This window comes from Gossypium raimondii, chromosome 13, assembly GCF_025698545.1.
Source record: "Gossypium raimondii isolate GPD5lz chromosome 13, ASM2569854v1, whole genome shotgun sequence".
Taxonomy (NCBI): Eukaryota; Viridiplantae; Streptophyta; class Magnoliopsida; order Malvales; family Malvaceae; genus Gossypium; species Gossypium raimondii.
Genome location: NC_068577.1, coordinates 34,250,513 through 34,266,945, shown reverse-complemented (window position 1 = coordinate 34,266,945; position 16,433 = coordinate 34,250,513). Strand labels below are relative to the sequence as shown.

Sequence of the window (16,433 nt, the reverse complement as noted above, 5' to 3'; positions counted from 1 at the left end):
TTGTAATACATTGTTAGTGAGGCATAATTAAATTTTTAATAGTGTCTTCTCATCAAGTTCTTCACACTCTGTCTGATTTGCATTTCTTCACACTCTGTCTGATTTGCATACATGGGCTTTTTTTCTTTGTAACGACATTTTTCAAACCATTTTGAACTAGAATTGTCGTCATCCGAACTTGGCACAAGCTGAAATTTATAATCCCATTGAACTTCTCGATATCCTACCTTATTGCCATCTCTGAACGGGTTGAATGCAGAAACTGAATCAAGCTTTGATACCAGTTTGTTAGGTCAAACCCGAATTATGAAATGAACACAAATGAAAATCAAGAAAATTGAATACAAATATTTACTTGGAAAATCCCCTCCGAAGAGGATAAAAAACCATGGGCAAAAAAAACTTCACTAAAGCGAAAAAAAAAACCTAAAAGGGGAGTATAAGATGGAGAAACAAATAAACCTTGAACCCAAAATACAAAGATTCCTCGAATTCTCACAAATTCTCTCTTAATTTTGTTGATGTTATCCTAAACTATCTAGGGTTGCTAAGAGGCCTATTTATGGGTTGAATTTCATGTACAAATATTACTAAAACATCCCTAGAATAATTAGAGTTAGACTGGGAAAATATAATAGAGTTTAACAAGGAGAAGGAACCCGATTAAGTGGGGAACACTTCGTCACGTCGCTATTAGCTCGTCGGGAAATCTATCATCACGCCGTCGAGATGTGACGTTACTTTTCATTGGTACGCCTTAGTTGCGTCGTCAAGAAGACGACTCTTCCTCATCACAATGTAAACTCTGTTTCGTCTAAAATGCGAGGCACACTCTACAAAAGGCGCAGCCGATGAGGAGACAAGCAAGGGCCTTGGTCCATTGCCAATTGGTGAAATTGCTATATAAGGCTCTCTAATAAGTAAAATATTAAATTTAAGCACTTTAAACCTGTAGTTAAATGAAAAAATTCAAAATTTGGCCCCTCTAAAGTATAAATAATTTAATTTAAGTATTTTTAACACAATATATTTAGCTTTGGCCCTTCAAAATTTTACAATTTTATTTCGTCCCTTAAACAAAATTCCTGACTTTGCCTCTGAATATGTCATATTAAGCCTTCAATTTAAGATTACCAGTGAAATTTGTATTAATTTTATTGATGCATTTTATGTATTGTTTAAAATGTTGTTAATATTTTAAAACAAATTATATATTTATAGCTTAAATTATATTTTTAACAAAAATATTTATTAATATACATGCAAAGTCCCACATGCAAATATAGACATATATTTATCCAAAACATAAAATTTAGAAATATTTAATTTAATATAATGATTAAATTTTATTTTTATTAGAATTATAAAAATAAAAAAATGGATTAAAATAATAAAATCTCATACAAATCCTAGATATGAATATTGGGTAAAATGAATTGAAACACGCCAAAACTATCAAAACACATAAAAAAAAAAATTTAATCAAAAAGGTTGGAGAAATGGTATGATTGCCGTTATTAACCATTCATAATTTTCATTAAACTAAAAATAAAAACATAAAAAATAATATCAAAAGAAAAGTTTAAAATTAGTCCATCATTTTCTCACTTGAAAAGAAACAAAAACAATGAAGCTCTCTCATAACCGAGAGGCACGGAACCAGGTTGGGCGTGCATACCTTTTCCCTTTAATATTTGAGGGGAAACAAACTGTGAGGAAAACAGAGAAAGACAGATAGAGAAAAATGAGAGAAAATCTTTTAAACCCACCCAATTTTTCTCTATCTGTTTTTCTTCTTAGATAGATTCAATACCATTATGAACAAAATTTAGAAAATAGGAAGAAAGAACAAAACCAAAAAAAAAAAACCAGATTTTTTGGTTCTCTGTTTTTATTATCCTCTGTTTCTTGACAGTCTTGACAGAGTTTTTCATCACACAAAAGATTCAAATTATTTATTCCTTCTTTTTTTTGGTTTTTCAAGATTTGGGTGTTCATGTTTACTGTAAAGAAATTCATATTTTGAATTGGTTCTGTAAAAATCTTTAGATTTTTTTATTCAACGGCTCGTTTTTGTTAGAAAAAAATGGCAACAGAGACGAATTTACAAGTCTCTGTAAAATCTATTTTCGAAGATGTTCTTCAACAGCAAGGAGCTCGATCATGCAACATTTATTTGGATTCGAGAAAATCCGATGAATCTTGTAATAATCTAATTGTTTTTTTCCTTCTCTTCTGCTCTGTTTTTGATTGAATTATCAATGGTTTTCTTTTATTTGTGTATTCTTTTATCAATTATTGTGGCATAAACGTTCTTGAGTTTTCTTTCATGATTATCTGTCTTTTATGTTTCTTCCTTGTTTTTGATTAAATTTAAGTTTCATATTTTATGAATATTATGTTAAGAGATTCAATCAGAAAATGGGAAGTCCCTTTTACGTACCAAAGGACAGATTCGTTGAAACTACCTGTTCTTGGTTGATTTCCATGAGCTTTTGTTCTAAAATCATGGCCATTGTTATATTTGTGAAGCTTTAAGAAGATATGAAGCTGCTGGGTGGCTGAGAAGAACAGTTGGAGTGGTTGGGGGAAAAGATTTACCAGCTGAACCTTCTGAGGAAGAATTTATGCACGGATTGCGAAGTGGCATAATCCTTTGCAATGTTCTTAACAAGGTTCAACCTGGATCAGTGCCGAAGGTATATAGTTCCAGCAACAATTTTCCCTGAAAATTTTACATTTTCTCGGTTAACTTGCCTACCCAAATTCCTTTTTTTTTAAATTATAGGTAGTTGAAGGAGCTTGTGATTCTGTTATTCTTTCTGATGGGGCTGCTTTCTCAGCATATCAGTACTTTGAAAATGTGAGAAACTTCCGTGTAGCTATTCAAGAAATGGGGCTTCCAACTTTTGAGACCTCTGATTTGGAACAGGTTAGAACTCGTGCTCGACATCCGTGTTAAATGCATATTGAACACCGATATGGAGATATGATCCTCCAATCACACTCACTCAAAATGAGGGTTTCTTGATTGAATTTCCTTTTGCAGGGTGGGAAATCTTCAAGGGTAGTGAACTGTGTTCTAGCATTAAAGTCGTACAGTGAATGGAAACAAAGTGGTGGAATTGGTACATGGAAATACTCTGCAAATTCAAAACCCGCAGGTTTCGGGATAGCCAAGTCCTTCTCAAGAAAAAGAAGTGAATCCATGAATTCCAGTTTTAGTGAGAAATCTTTGGATAGCTTTTGTAGTGACCAATCAGACTCCATTGAAGCAGTTAGTGAGCTTTTCGCTTTTCATTTTCATGCTACTTCATTTATTTCATCTAACATCTAATCCAATAACTCCTTTTCACTCTTATCTTCAGGGCTCTGTAAGTTCTTTTGGGATTCTAGTTCGTGCAGCTCTTTCGGATAAGAAACAGGAAGAGATTCCAATGGTAAGATCCTTGTGCTGTAAACCCTTTTTCGGGATCGAATCCATGTGTTGAAAAACTCTTTTGGTTAATAACAGATTGTGGAATCTATGATCAATAAACTATCGGAAGAGTTGGAGAGTCGCTTGGCAACCCACAAGGAGCTGGTAAGAAGCTTTTAATTCTTCACAACACTTGAAAGATTGTTAGTGTGATCTCAAATAAACATGCTTTTGGTAATTTGACAGATTAAAATTACTGCAAAAGCTATGGAGGAATCAGCGACTGGTCATTCTCTTTCGCAAACAGCTTCATGTGATGACAAGGTAGGCCGAATGATTTGCTTCATGTGATTATCTTGTATATGTGTTGGAATAATTTAAATAATGTAATGGTGAAGGCTGAAGGGGTTGAAGTAAAGGCCTCCTCAGCTGAGGAAATGGTTGGAGATGAATCATCATCAATCGAGTCAGAAAGAAAGGAACTTTACGATTACAAGTCCGATGCTAATGAAGAACCGATGCAACATGTTTTGAAACTGCATGCATTGGTTGAACGAAAACGACGAGATATTCAGGTAATTTGCAATTAGCATTGGTTCAAGTTACAAAAATTTCCATGATCTTCAACAAGGACGCTGTAGTTGATTTATCTGTACCTGTAGGAACTGAAGCATTGTCTTTGTTCAACAAAAACCTGTATGCAAGTTCTGCAGATGACATACCAAGAAGATGTTTTCAATCTAGGTATAAACTTAACTTCGCCTGTTCTTCAAATTAAGATGTAATAATTTCTCATTCTAGCTTCTTTTAATAGGTAAACGCTTATGTAGTCTTGCTAATGCGGCTTCGGGATATCAAAGAGTTCTGGAAGAAAACCGAAAGTTATACAACCAAGTGCAGGACTTGAAAGGTAGCAGTCTTAAACAGTGGCAACGTTTGATTGAATGAATATATCAGATTCAAATGAATATCTCAATTGCATTTGTTCCAGGGAATATAAGAGTGTACTGCAGGGTAAGGCCGTTCAAGCCCGGGCAATCCAACACTTTAAGTTCAGTAGATCACATGGATGAAAGAACTATAACAATTCTTACACATTCGAAAAATGGAAAAGAAGCAAGGAAAGCATTCACTTTTAACAAAGTATTCGGCCCATCTGTAACCCAAGGTAAGAGATTCAAAATGGAGTTGTGTTTTAGCTATGATTTTTTATCCATGTCGAATGTCAATCTTTTGCAGCCTGCAAGACTTTCCTGACATGAACTCTCGTTGCCTGCAGCTGAGGTTTTCTCCGACATGCAACCTTTGGTTCGATCTGTTCTCGATGGTTATAATGTTTGTATATTTGCTTATGGCCAAACTGGATCAGGGAAGACTCACACAATGGTAAGAGATGCATCATCTTTTCACTGCACTGATAATCTATGTTACTCGGGCTAAGAGTTTATGCTAATTCATCCCATTGATGAATCCAGACAGGCCCGAAGGAGCTTACCGAAGAAGGTTTAGGTGTAAACTACAGGGCATTGAGTGATCTATTTCATATCTCAAACCAGAGGAAAGAAACCATTTCCTATGATATTTCAGTACAAATGCTTGAAATTTACAATGAGCAAGTCAGGGATCTCCTTTCAGCTGATGGTGTGTAAATAAGAGATATCCTTTATATCAAACAAATAAATCTTGCTTATTGTGATTCATACACTTTTTTCTTTTAATAATTTTCTTTAACTCCTACCTACATTAGAAATCCGAAACAGCTCGCACAATGGGATTAATGTACCTGATGCCAACCTTGTGCCTGTATCATTAACGTCCGATGTCATAAATTTGATGAACATTGGGCATAAAAACCGTTCAGTTTGCTCCACGGCATTAAATGACCGAAGTAGTCGATCTCACAGGTACTATTGACGGTCTAAAGCATGAAGTTATGCTCTAAAATGCATGCAGCTAAGTTTCTAATGCCGCCTTCAAAACTGCAGCTGCTTGACAGTTCATGTACAAGGAAGGGACCTCACTTCGGGGAACATTCTTCGGGGCTCTATGCATCTGGTTGACCTTGCAGGAAGTGAAAGGGTGGATAAATCTGAGGTGGTCGGGAATAGATTAAAAGAAGCGCAACACATCAACAAATCTCTTTCGGCTTTAGGAGATGTGATCTCTTCTCTTGCATCAAGAAGTTCACATGTTCCTTACAGAAACAGTAAACTTACTCAATTGCTCCAAGATTCACTGGGTAAGAAGATGATTATCCAAAACCCTTCAACTGAAAAACTGTACCGTATTTGTAATTGCTGAATCATGCCATTGGTCTAAATCTGTCAGGAGGACAAGCCAAGACACTGATGTTTGTTCACATTGCTCCCGAGTATGAAGCTCTTGGAGAAACAATCAGTACCCTTAAATTTGCAGAAAGGGTTGCCACCGTCGAGCTTGGTGCTGCTAAAGTGAACAAAGATAGCGGAGAAGTGAAAGAGCTTAAAGAACAGGTTTCTTTCGGCCTATTGCAACCAAACCAAACCTAACATGTGCATATTTACTCATTATTAGTTTAGCAAACATTGTTTCACCTTGTTTACCACCTTTTCTCAACTGTTTTCAGATAGCTAGTCTTAAAGCAGCCTTAGCTAGAAAGGAAGGAGATCCTGAGAACCTGCCTGGTAGTCCAGAAAGAAATAGATCAAAGCTTGGATCATCCCCTTCTCTTCTTAAATGGAAGAGCTTAAGTGATCTGTCTTGCAGCACCGTTAACACTGAGGTATAGTTTGAGTGCCATTCGTAGGCCATTTTCTGTTTGTTTATCTCCAACATGATATCTAAACCTGCCTCTGCTGATTCAGTATGAGTCTTCATCGACGTCTAGAAGAGACAGTTTGGAGTCTCGAGAGACGTTAGTGAATCCATCGCATTGGCAACCTCTTGGCAGTCCACTTTCTTCAAGTTTTACGAACGAAGATGACAGAGATTCGGAGGCATCCGGTGATTGGGTGGATAAAGTCATGGTGAACAAGCATGACAACATGTCAACAAGGCCGGGTAAGGAAGTAAGCAATGGCCAAAAACTGTCTGACAAGTTCTATCAGAGTTATATTCCTGATCCTACAAAGATATACCCTGAACATAGCTTGAACAAAATGACTACAAACAAAAAGGGCAACCAAGACTTTGATGATGACTCCGATCGTGAATCTGTAACCAGTGATTGTTCGGAATCAGATTCGGTTTCATCCAGCATTCCTAAAATCACGAGTAGTCCGAACATGTTTGCATCTAAACAGAAGAAACCGCAACCCAAGACGACAGCAAAGAGCACCGAAATCAGGTAAGCTTTCATGCTGGAAACTCACTGCCATTTTCTTACATTAAGCCTTGAGTGTTCATTTTTCTTGGCTTCCACTCAGGAGTTCAATTCCGTCACTAATACCTTCGCCATCATCAATGCGCAAATCTCCCAGTGGAGTGAATCTGAATTTGCAAAAGGGAAAACGGAAAACCGGACTTAGCAAGTGATATAAACTAAAATGATGAGAAGGAACTAAGCTTCCTCATTGTTTCTTCTTTGTGTGTTATCGCTTTTGTTGTGTATCTATGGATTAGTTGCAGTGAGGAGAGGTTCACTCACAGGTATGAAATTAGAGGCAAAAATTTCCAGTGTTTAGTGGTGGTAAAAATCATATATGATGATCCGTTTTCTTTATTTGTGTTTGCTCAAATGGGTGTGGACTTTGGGAAATCTTTGCCTTTTCCCCCCTTCAAATTGCACTTCATTGTATATATAAGAACAGAAGGGAAGATTTGTATTATATTCGGTACATATTTTCTCTCATTATTTTGGTTGTATACAACTATTTGATTATCACAAATGATGCATAAAACCCATGTTATCTTACCTTACTTCCACTCTTCCTATCTTTCTAAATGGTCATGACATCGCTAATCACTAAAATTCCAAAAAATATCCAGATAATAAAATATCTTAATAAATTATATCAATACAAAATATGTGTATATATAAAACTGAAATAAAAAGTTTCAACATGAAACAATGAAAGAAAATGAGGAGTTTAAATACACATCAAAATGAAAAGTCACAATTAATTCATATTCAAATCTACATCTAAAGCTGTAAAGTCAGTGGTTAAGTTTTTCATTAAGTTTTGACATTGATTATGAAAAAAAAAAAAAAGATCAACCCATAAATTCATACCTAAGCCCTGCCATTTTTCTCATTTCGGCACCTAAAGATTTTTTTGGTCACGACTGGAACTTAAACTATTTTTTCTCAAATTAGTACCTCTATTAGTTCAAATGTTAGTTAAATCCTTAAGTCTATTTTAAAAAAAATAACCAATTAAAAATTTTCATGTAACAAGAAAAGACAAAGTCTTATTTTCTTTATTATATATTTAAAAATTATTAATCATTAAAAAAAGAATTTAAAAAATAGAAAAATCGGTCCAACTGATTTTAACTCTGTTTAATTGATTTGTATTGGTTCACAAGTCAACTAGTTTAGCCCCTATCTCCGAATCAATTGGCAGTCTGAACGAATTCTAAAAACATTGGTTTTAATTTATGTAAAAACTTTTTCAACCCTCTTAGGTTGAGCAAGTAGGCGGTGAAGTTTGAAAACAGAATTAATCACCAACGTCTCGACTTTGGAGAACCAATTTCGAGCATTATTGGCATTGCCCAACATTATAAAAGAAAAACAAATAGAAAAAAATAAATAGAGAGATATAATGTAAAAGAAAATAAAAGAATTGAAAATTATTTTTAAATGTTTATATGGCATAGCAATTTATTATTGGTTGAATATTTTTTATAGATATAACAATTTGATGTAAAATGAGTAATAGAAGATTAATAGATATCACTTGTGACAAAAAAATTTAGGTATCAACTTGGGGAAAAAAGAACTGTTTAGATACTAATTTGTAGGTTAAACTTAAAAAAATTTAAATGGTTTGACTTACAAATGTACCAATTTGAGAAAAAAGAATAGTTTAGGTGCTACTTGTGATGTAAAAAGGTTTTAAGTACCATAATGGGAAAAAATGTCATAATTTAGGTATCAATTTGTGGGTTAAGTTGATATCTATTAATCTAGCAATTTATGATAGGTTTGACATACGATAATGTTTGTTGTTACATTATTTTTATGAATCACTATATAGTAAAGTTTGTATTAAAACCATTTAGAATGATAGAAACATATAGAAATTCTCAAGAAATCGTTTGATATGTTTGAGGAATTGAAATGATTTGAATATATGCATTTTATAGAAGGATCATGATCAAAGTTTATTATGATTATTGTTGGAATTTCTAAAGAGATCAAAATATATGTTCCCAAAATTCTTCCTCATTAATACATTCAGAAGAATGATGATATAATCGTTTAGCTAATCCGATAAAGTGATCAATTGAGAAGGTAGTATTTAATATTGAAATACATATAATATGAGATATTGTTTGATTTTGTCATAAGGGGGAGTAAATACGCGACATACTCTTTTCTATTAACCAAGGTTTTGTTCTACTGAATTTTCTTAGTAAGAGTTTTAATGAGACTGTTGACACCATTTTTTGATTGAAAAACGGGGTCGACTTGGGTTTTGAAAAATGAAACGGGAGTCGCCACCAACCCTTTTTTATGAGGTGTGATTGGATCACCTCGAAAAGTGGTTATTTTTAATAAACGATTTGATTTTATTAAAACAACAAGTTTGGTCCACGAAATTCAAAAAAATGGGTTCGGGAGTCGGTTACGCACGAGGAAGGATTAGCACCCTCGATACGCCAAAAATTGGTACCTAATTGATTACTTAATGTCTTAATGTCAAAAATTGAAAACTTTGAAGAATTTTTAAAAATACGATCCTTGTATTAAAATGTTGAAATTTTTGGGAAAATGAGGCATATTTCATGTTAATCGAGAAAAAAAATCATATCCAGTAAGTTAGGACACAATGTCTCGAATTCCCGATACGTGAAAAATGCTTATTTAAAAGATGCTTTAGTTATCTCGGATAAAAAAGGAGATCACGACCAGTAAGTTAGGACGCGAATTTTTTAGTTCTCGAGATCATTTAAAAGACTTGAGTTTGAAAAGATTCGTATATTTAGATTTATTGTGAAAATCGAAACCCAGTAAGTTAGGGTAGGGTACGATCTTCTCGATTCTAAACACGAAGTGCCATTTTTTAAAACAAATTTTGTTATATCGAGTGAAATAAAAACACGAAGTCGTAGTAAAAATGTGAAAGCAAATTACATTATTATGCATGGCAAAATCATGATGAATACAAAAGTATAAAAATAATACGGGCAATAATACTAAAATAAAATAAAGAAAAAGAACAAATCGATAACATGCGAAATAATAAACCGTAACATATAAATAAAATGCGCAAATACATATAAATATTATATAATATATATATATAAATGTACATGTGTGATAAAAAATAAAATAAGATAAATATATATATATATATATATGTATAGACATAAAAGAAGCCATATAAAAACATATAAATATATGTATACATATATTCGTGAGAAAAAAAAGAAAAAGGTTATACAGATATATAAAAAGATATTTATGTTTATTAGATAAGTCTTTTAAAAAAGAAATAATAATAATATTATACATGTATGTATATCAAAACTATCATATAATAATAGTATGATAAATAAAAATAATATAAATAATAATATTATAAATAATAATAATAAATGATAATACATTAAAGTAATAAAGAAAATGATGAAAATGCTAAAAAGGGGACTAAATCGAAGTAAAGTCTAAAATATGGGGCAGAATCGAAATAAAAAAACAAAAAGGGACTAAATTAAGTCGCGCGCCGAAAGGGGGGACCAAAATGGTAAATACCCCAAAGCCCTAAAACACTGCGCTTCGATGGGGACCAAAATGAACCAAAAATAAAATTGTGGCCAAATTGCAAATATGCGAAAAACTTCCATGAAAGCGCTACAAAATTAAAGAGACTAATTGCGCAAATATTCCATTTGGAGAAAACGCGCGGATCCTCCCCCCTGGGTCGGGTCACCGCCCGGGTCAGAGACCAAAACGACGTCGTTTTTGGTCTCTAAACCCTAAGTCAAAACGACGTCATTTTAAGGGTTATTTAAACCCAAAATTTTTTCAAAAAAAATCACTTCAACCGTTTCTAAAAAGAAAAGAAGAAAAAAAATCATTTTTCTCTCAACAAAGTCCAGCCATGTGGGGTTTCAGTTGCGCCACCGCTCGGCTTGCCGCACCGCCACCACTCTTACGGCCGACGAAACGCCAAATCGACGCGGAAAACCCCGTCTCGGTAAGTTCTCCTCTTTTCTCTTTATATTTCGTTAAAGAAATAAAAAATAAAAAATAAAAACAACGGAAAAAGAAAAAAAAGATTGAAATCGAATGTAAAAATCACCTTCAAGCTTGATTTTTATTTCTTGCTGATGATATATGCTTTTTGATACAAAGATAAAAAAGAAAAAAAAAGCCCTTTCCAAATTAGTCTTTTCGGTTTTTATAGCCAAAAATCCTGTTGTTGTTGCTTCTTGTTTGTTTTTTCTTCCTTGCAGGTGACGGCGCAAGTGGGTGGGCGGTGATAGACGCGGATGGGACGTCCGGCGGCGGTGGCGGCGATGGCAGAAGGCCAAAAGTCAAAGGGGCGGCGCCTAGGGTTTCAGAGCAGATATTTTTTAGGGGAATTTGGCCTGTGCATTTGGGCTTTGGGTTTTGGTTAATTGGGTTTGGCTAGCTGGGTAGGGTTCTAATTGGGCTTTTGGGTTTAATTGTTTTTGTTTGGGTTGGTTTAGGTTTTGGGCCTGTAACGGGTAAAATTGGGCTTGTACAGCTGCCCCGCTTTGCTCGTTGTCGTGTAACGAGAACAGAGCAAAGACTAAGAAAGACCAATTTTGCCTAGTCTCACCGCGTCTTGACTTCTTTTGATGCTTCTCTTCAAGTAGCTTCACTCCAGTCCACTATGTCTTGTTGCTTCGATCTACTCCACTGTACTTCAAAGAAATCTGACTTGTAGCTTCAATCTTCTTCGCAGCAACTTCAGGGGGATGAAGTTTTTGGTTTTAGTTTACTCCTCTGCAACTTCAGGGATATAAGACTTGACGTTCGTAGCTTCAATTTGCCCCACTATAACTTCAAGGAAATAAGACTTGCATATTGAACCTGTTCCACTGCAACTTCAGGGGGATAAGGTTAGTGACTTTAATCCGCTCCTTGCTTCAACCTATTCCGCTACAACTTCAGGGAAATAAGATTAGACATGATAAGAATCGCTATTTACTGTCCGCTCCGCTACAACTTTAGGGAGACACGACTTGTTGTTTTCAGTCTACTCCACTGCATCTTCAGGGAAATAAGACTTGTATATTCAACCTACTCCACTGCAACTTCAGGGATATAGGGTTCGTAGCCGATCTGCTCCATGCTTCAACCTATTCCGCTGCAACTTCAGGGAAATAAGATTCGACATGATAAGAATCGCTATTACTGTCCGCTCCGCTACAACTTTAGAGAGACACGACTTGTTGTTTTCAGTCTACTCCACTGCATCTTCAGGGAAATAAGACTTGTATCCTCAACCTCCTCCACTGCAACTTCAGGGAAATAGGACTTGTATCTTCAACCTACTCCACTGCAACTTCAGGGAAATAGGGTTCGTGACCTCGCTGATCTGTTCTCTGGGGAACATGACCTGTAAAATCCATCTTATGGACCTATTTATGCCTGGCGTTTAGGATGACATGATCAGAATGAATAAAATGCTCCTAACTAAATGCGTATGAATGATATTTGCGTGAATGCAGAATGTCATGAGAATGATCCATTTTAATGTTTGGGTTGTCATTCCTCGTTGTTCATCAAGGTTTTATCACTAATGCATTCTCGTTTAGTCTGTCTCTTTGACATAAAACTAAAGAAATAGTCTCGATTTAGACTATTTTTCTCAAATGCTTTCAACCCCTAAGCTTGGTTAGTTCTAAATAATAGCCCTGTTTCAGGTCCTTGTACTATTTAGAAGCTTTCAGAGTAATATGCAGAACTTCTTTTGTTTGAATATTGTCAATCCATTATTTCAATGAAAATGCTTGAAAAAGATTGTCGAAATGGATAAGATGAAACTTTGTTAGGATACAAAAGGAGGGTAGACGAAACAAGATGGGGTATTTCATCAAAACACAAAAATGGAAATAGGTGTCCCAGATATCGTAGTATGAGCTTCTCTATACAACTTTTCTGTAGACTATTTTAAGTCTGACATATGTTTAGGAGATCTATAGTATTCTGTTGACGCCTCAGATTTCGCTTACCCTTTTCTATTGATTCAGGTATAGCAAGATCACCTCATACCCCAATCCGATTCCAAAATCTGAGCCGCCCTTTTTAGGTTTTCAACTCAAATCCCCTTTGGTCTCAATGTGCCCTTTCCGGGTTTTCACATTGGCCTCTCCTTTTTTTTTCTCTTGAACTCAAGGCGCCCTTCGCGGGTTTTCACCCTAGCCTCTCCTCTTTTTAATTGAAATATTTCTTGACCGAATCCGAATTTACAGGATTAGGTAGGTTCTTACCATCCATCTCGGTCAAAATCAACGCTCCTCCAGAAAAGGCTTTCTTTACCACATAAGGTCCTTCCCAATTTGGCATCCATTTTCCTCTGAAATCTTTTTGTATGGGGAGGATTTTCTTCAGTACCAAGTCTCCTTCATGGAATTCCCTGGGACGAACTCTTTTGTTGTAAGCTCGCATCATTCTTTTTTGGTACATTTGACCATGACGCATAGCTCGTAGCCTCTTTTCCTCGATCAAATTTAGTTGATCATATCGAGATTGAATCCATTCCGCTTCATCTAATTTCAGTTCTGACAAATCTCGGAGGGAAGGAATCTCTATTTCAATGGGCAAAACCGCCTCCATTCCATAAACCAATGAGAAAGGTGTTGCCCCGGTAGAGGTTCTGATAGACGTTCGATAGGCAAAAAGGGCAAATGGTAGCTTCTCGTGCCAATCCTTATAAGTTTCAGTCATTTTCTCCACGATCTTCTTGATATTTTTATTGGCCGCTTCTACCGCGCTATTCATTTTTGGGCGATACGGGGATGAATTGTGGTGTTTGATCTTGAATTGATTACAGACCTCCGCTATTGTGCTGTTGTTCAAGTTCAATACATTGTCGGATATAATCCTCTCTAGCATCCCATACCGACATATGATCTCCTTTTTTAGGAATTTGCTGACTGCTGACTTTGTAACGTTGGCGTAAGAAGTAGCCTCTACCCACTTAGTAAAGTAGTCAATAACTACGAATATGAACCGATGCCCATTTGAAGCTTTTGGCGAGATCGGCCCAATGACATCCATGCCCCACATGGAGAAAGGCCATGGAGAAACCATAACATGAAGGGGAAATGGTGGTGCGTGCATTTTGTCACCATAAATTTGACACTTATGGCACTTTTTAGCATAATTAATGCAATCCCCTTCCATGGTGGACCAATAATACCCAAATCTCATAATTTGTCTGGCCATCGTAAAGTCATTGGCATGCGTTCCACAGATACCTTCATGCACTTCTTCTAAAATTTTCTTAGCCTCGACAACATCCACACATCTCAACAATACTTGATCTTTTCCTTTTTTATACAAGATATCCCCATCTAGGATATAATCAATGGCTAATCTCCTTAATGTCTTCTTATCATTTTCCGTCACATGGTCAGGGTACTCACGACTCTTCACATATCGCAATATGTTATGATACCAGGGGTGATCATCATCTTCCCCTTCATTATCAATGTTGCAACAATGGGCTGGAGCCTCATAAATGCTGATCTGGATAGGCTTCATATCCTCTAGTTTGTTCACTTTGAACATAGAAGCTAGGGTAGCCAAAGCATCTGCCATCTGGTTTTCATCTCGTGGGAGATAGCTAAAGGTGACACTATCAAATTCCTCAATCAATTCCATAACCAATTTCTGATAGCGTACTAACTTCGGGTCTCTTGTTTCCCATTCCCTTTTGAGCTGGTAAATTACTAGTGCAGAGTCCCCGTATACCTCTATCACCTTAATTTTCCGCTCTATGGCTGCCCGGATGCCCATAATGCAAGCTTCATACTCAGCCATGTTATTTGTGCAATCAAAATCCAATTTGCTAGTGAAAGGATAATGATCTCCACTAGGAGACACGAGTACTACCCTAATTCCGTTGCCTATAGCATTTGAAGCTCCATCAAAATTTAGCTTCCAAGGACCACCTTCTTGGAAATTTTTTTTTGCAGTTGCAACGTACATCAAATCCTCATTTGGGAAATCGAAGCTTAATGGCTCACAATATTCCAGCGCTCTACTTGCAAGGAAATCTGCTATTGCACTCCCTTTGACCGCCTTCTGGTTCATATAGACTATGTTAAATTCAGATAGAAAAATTTTCCATCGGGCCATTCTTCCATTCAAAGCGGTTGATTCCATCAAGTATTTCAAAGGGTCCAATTTAGAGATTAACCAGGTTGTATGGTACAACATGTACTGTCTCAGTCTCCGAGTTGTCCAGATCAAGGCACAACATAACTTCTCGATTGACGAATATCTTGTTTCGCATTCGATGAACTTCTTACTGAGATAGTAGATTGCTCTTTCTTTTCATCCTGACTCGTCATGTTGGCCAAGCACGCATCCCATAGAATTTTCAAATACTGCCAAATACAGTATGAGTGGCCAATTTGGGCAGGGTGGCATCAACACTAGGGCGTTTGACAAGTAATGTTTGACTTTTTCAAAAGTTTTCTGACACTCCTCATCCCATACACCTGGATTGTGTTTCTTAAGGAGACGAAATATGGGGTCGCATTTCTCGGTTAGCTGTGAGATGAACCGAGCGATATAGCTCAGTCTTCTTAGAAAACCTCAAACCTCTTTTTGAGTAGCGGTGGAGGTAATTCTTGTATTGATCTTACTTTGTCAGGATCAATCTCATTTCCTCTCACTGACCACGAACCCCAGCAATTTTCTTGATCTGACACCAAATGTGCATTTCGCTGGATTTAACTTTAGTTGAAATTTTCTCAACCTCACAAATAATTTCCTAAGGACCTGCACATGCTCATCTTCTATTTTAGATTTTGCAATCATGTTATCAACATAGAATTCTAACTCCTTATGCATCATATCATGGAACAGTGTTACCATGGCCCTCTGATACGTTGCCCCTGCATTTTTCAACCCAAATGGCATCACCTTATAACAAAAGCTTCCCCATAGGGTTATGAATGTAGTTTTCTTCATATCCTCAGGATGCATCTTAATTTGGTTGTATCAAGAGAAACCATCCATGAAAGAAAAGAGTGAGTAACCGGCCGTGTTGTCCACTAAGGTATCAATATGGGGCAACGAAAAATTATCTTTGGGACTGGCTTTGTTCAGATCTCTGTAGTCCACACACATTCGCACTTTCCCATCTTTCTTAGGAACGGGGACTATGTTGGCTACCCATTCTGAATACTTGGCCACTTGTAGAAAACCAGCATCAAACTGCTTCTTAACTTCTTCTTTTATTTGCAACAAGACGTCAGGTCTCATCCTTCGGAGTTTTTGTTGAACTGGCTTACATTCTTTCTTTATGGGGAGTCGATGCACTACTATATCAGTGTTTAACCCTGGCATGTCTTGATAAGACCATGCAAAGACATCTTTAAATTCTTGGAGCAACTCGATGAGGTCTCGCTTTGTCTCCACGTTAATGCAGGCTCTAATTTTCACCTCTTTTCCTTCTCCTAAGCTCACAACTTCTATTGCCTCTTTATAAGGTAGGATCTATTTTTCTTCTTGTTCTACCATCCTTAGCAAATCAGGAGATAAGTTACAACCTTGATCGTCTTCAAAATCCTGATAATCTTCTATTCCCATGTCTTGCTCAAAATGGAACTCTAGGTTAGTAGCAGTGTCGCTCATATCATTAATATCTGGGGACCTGTT

The 16,433-nt window shown here is 36.2% G+C and overlaps 1 protein-coding gene across 1 annotated transcript; it reads left to right on the top strand.

Moving 5' to 3' along the window:
• Positions 1–1,819: 1,819 nt before the first annotated feature.
• On the top strand, positions 1,820–7,284 carry LOC105783605 (kinesin-like protein KIN-14G). Its single transcript, XM_052626176.1, has 19 exons — positions 1,820–2,204; positions 2,533–2,699; positions 2,789–2,932; positions 3,050–3,277; positions 3,369–3,440; positions 3,515–3,583; positions 3,665–3,742; positions 3,817–3,993; positions 4,081–4,162; positions 4,233–4,328; positions 4,410–4,586; positions 4,698–4,804; positions 4,894–5,060; positions 5,149–5,322; positions 5,404–5,657; positions 5,747–5,910; positions 6,024–6,179; positions 6,262–6,743; positions 6,823–7,284. Exons 1-19 carry the CDS (start codon positions 2,087–2,089, stop codon positions 6,929–6,931), a joined length of 3,021 nt encoding a protein of 1,006 aa, XP_052482136.1. The 5' UTR covers positions 1,820–2,086; the 3' UTR covers positions 6,932–7,284.
• Positions 7,285–16,433: the final 9,149 nt, after the last annotated feature.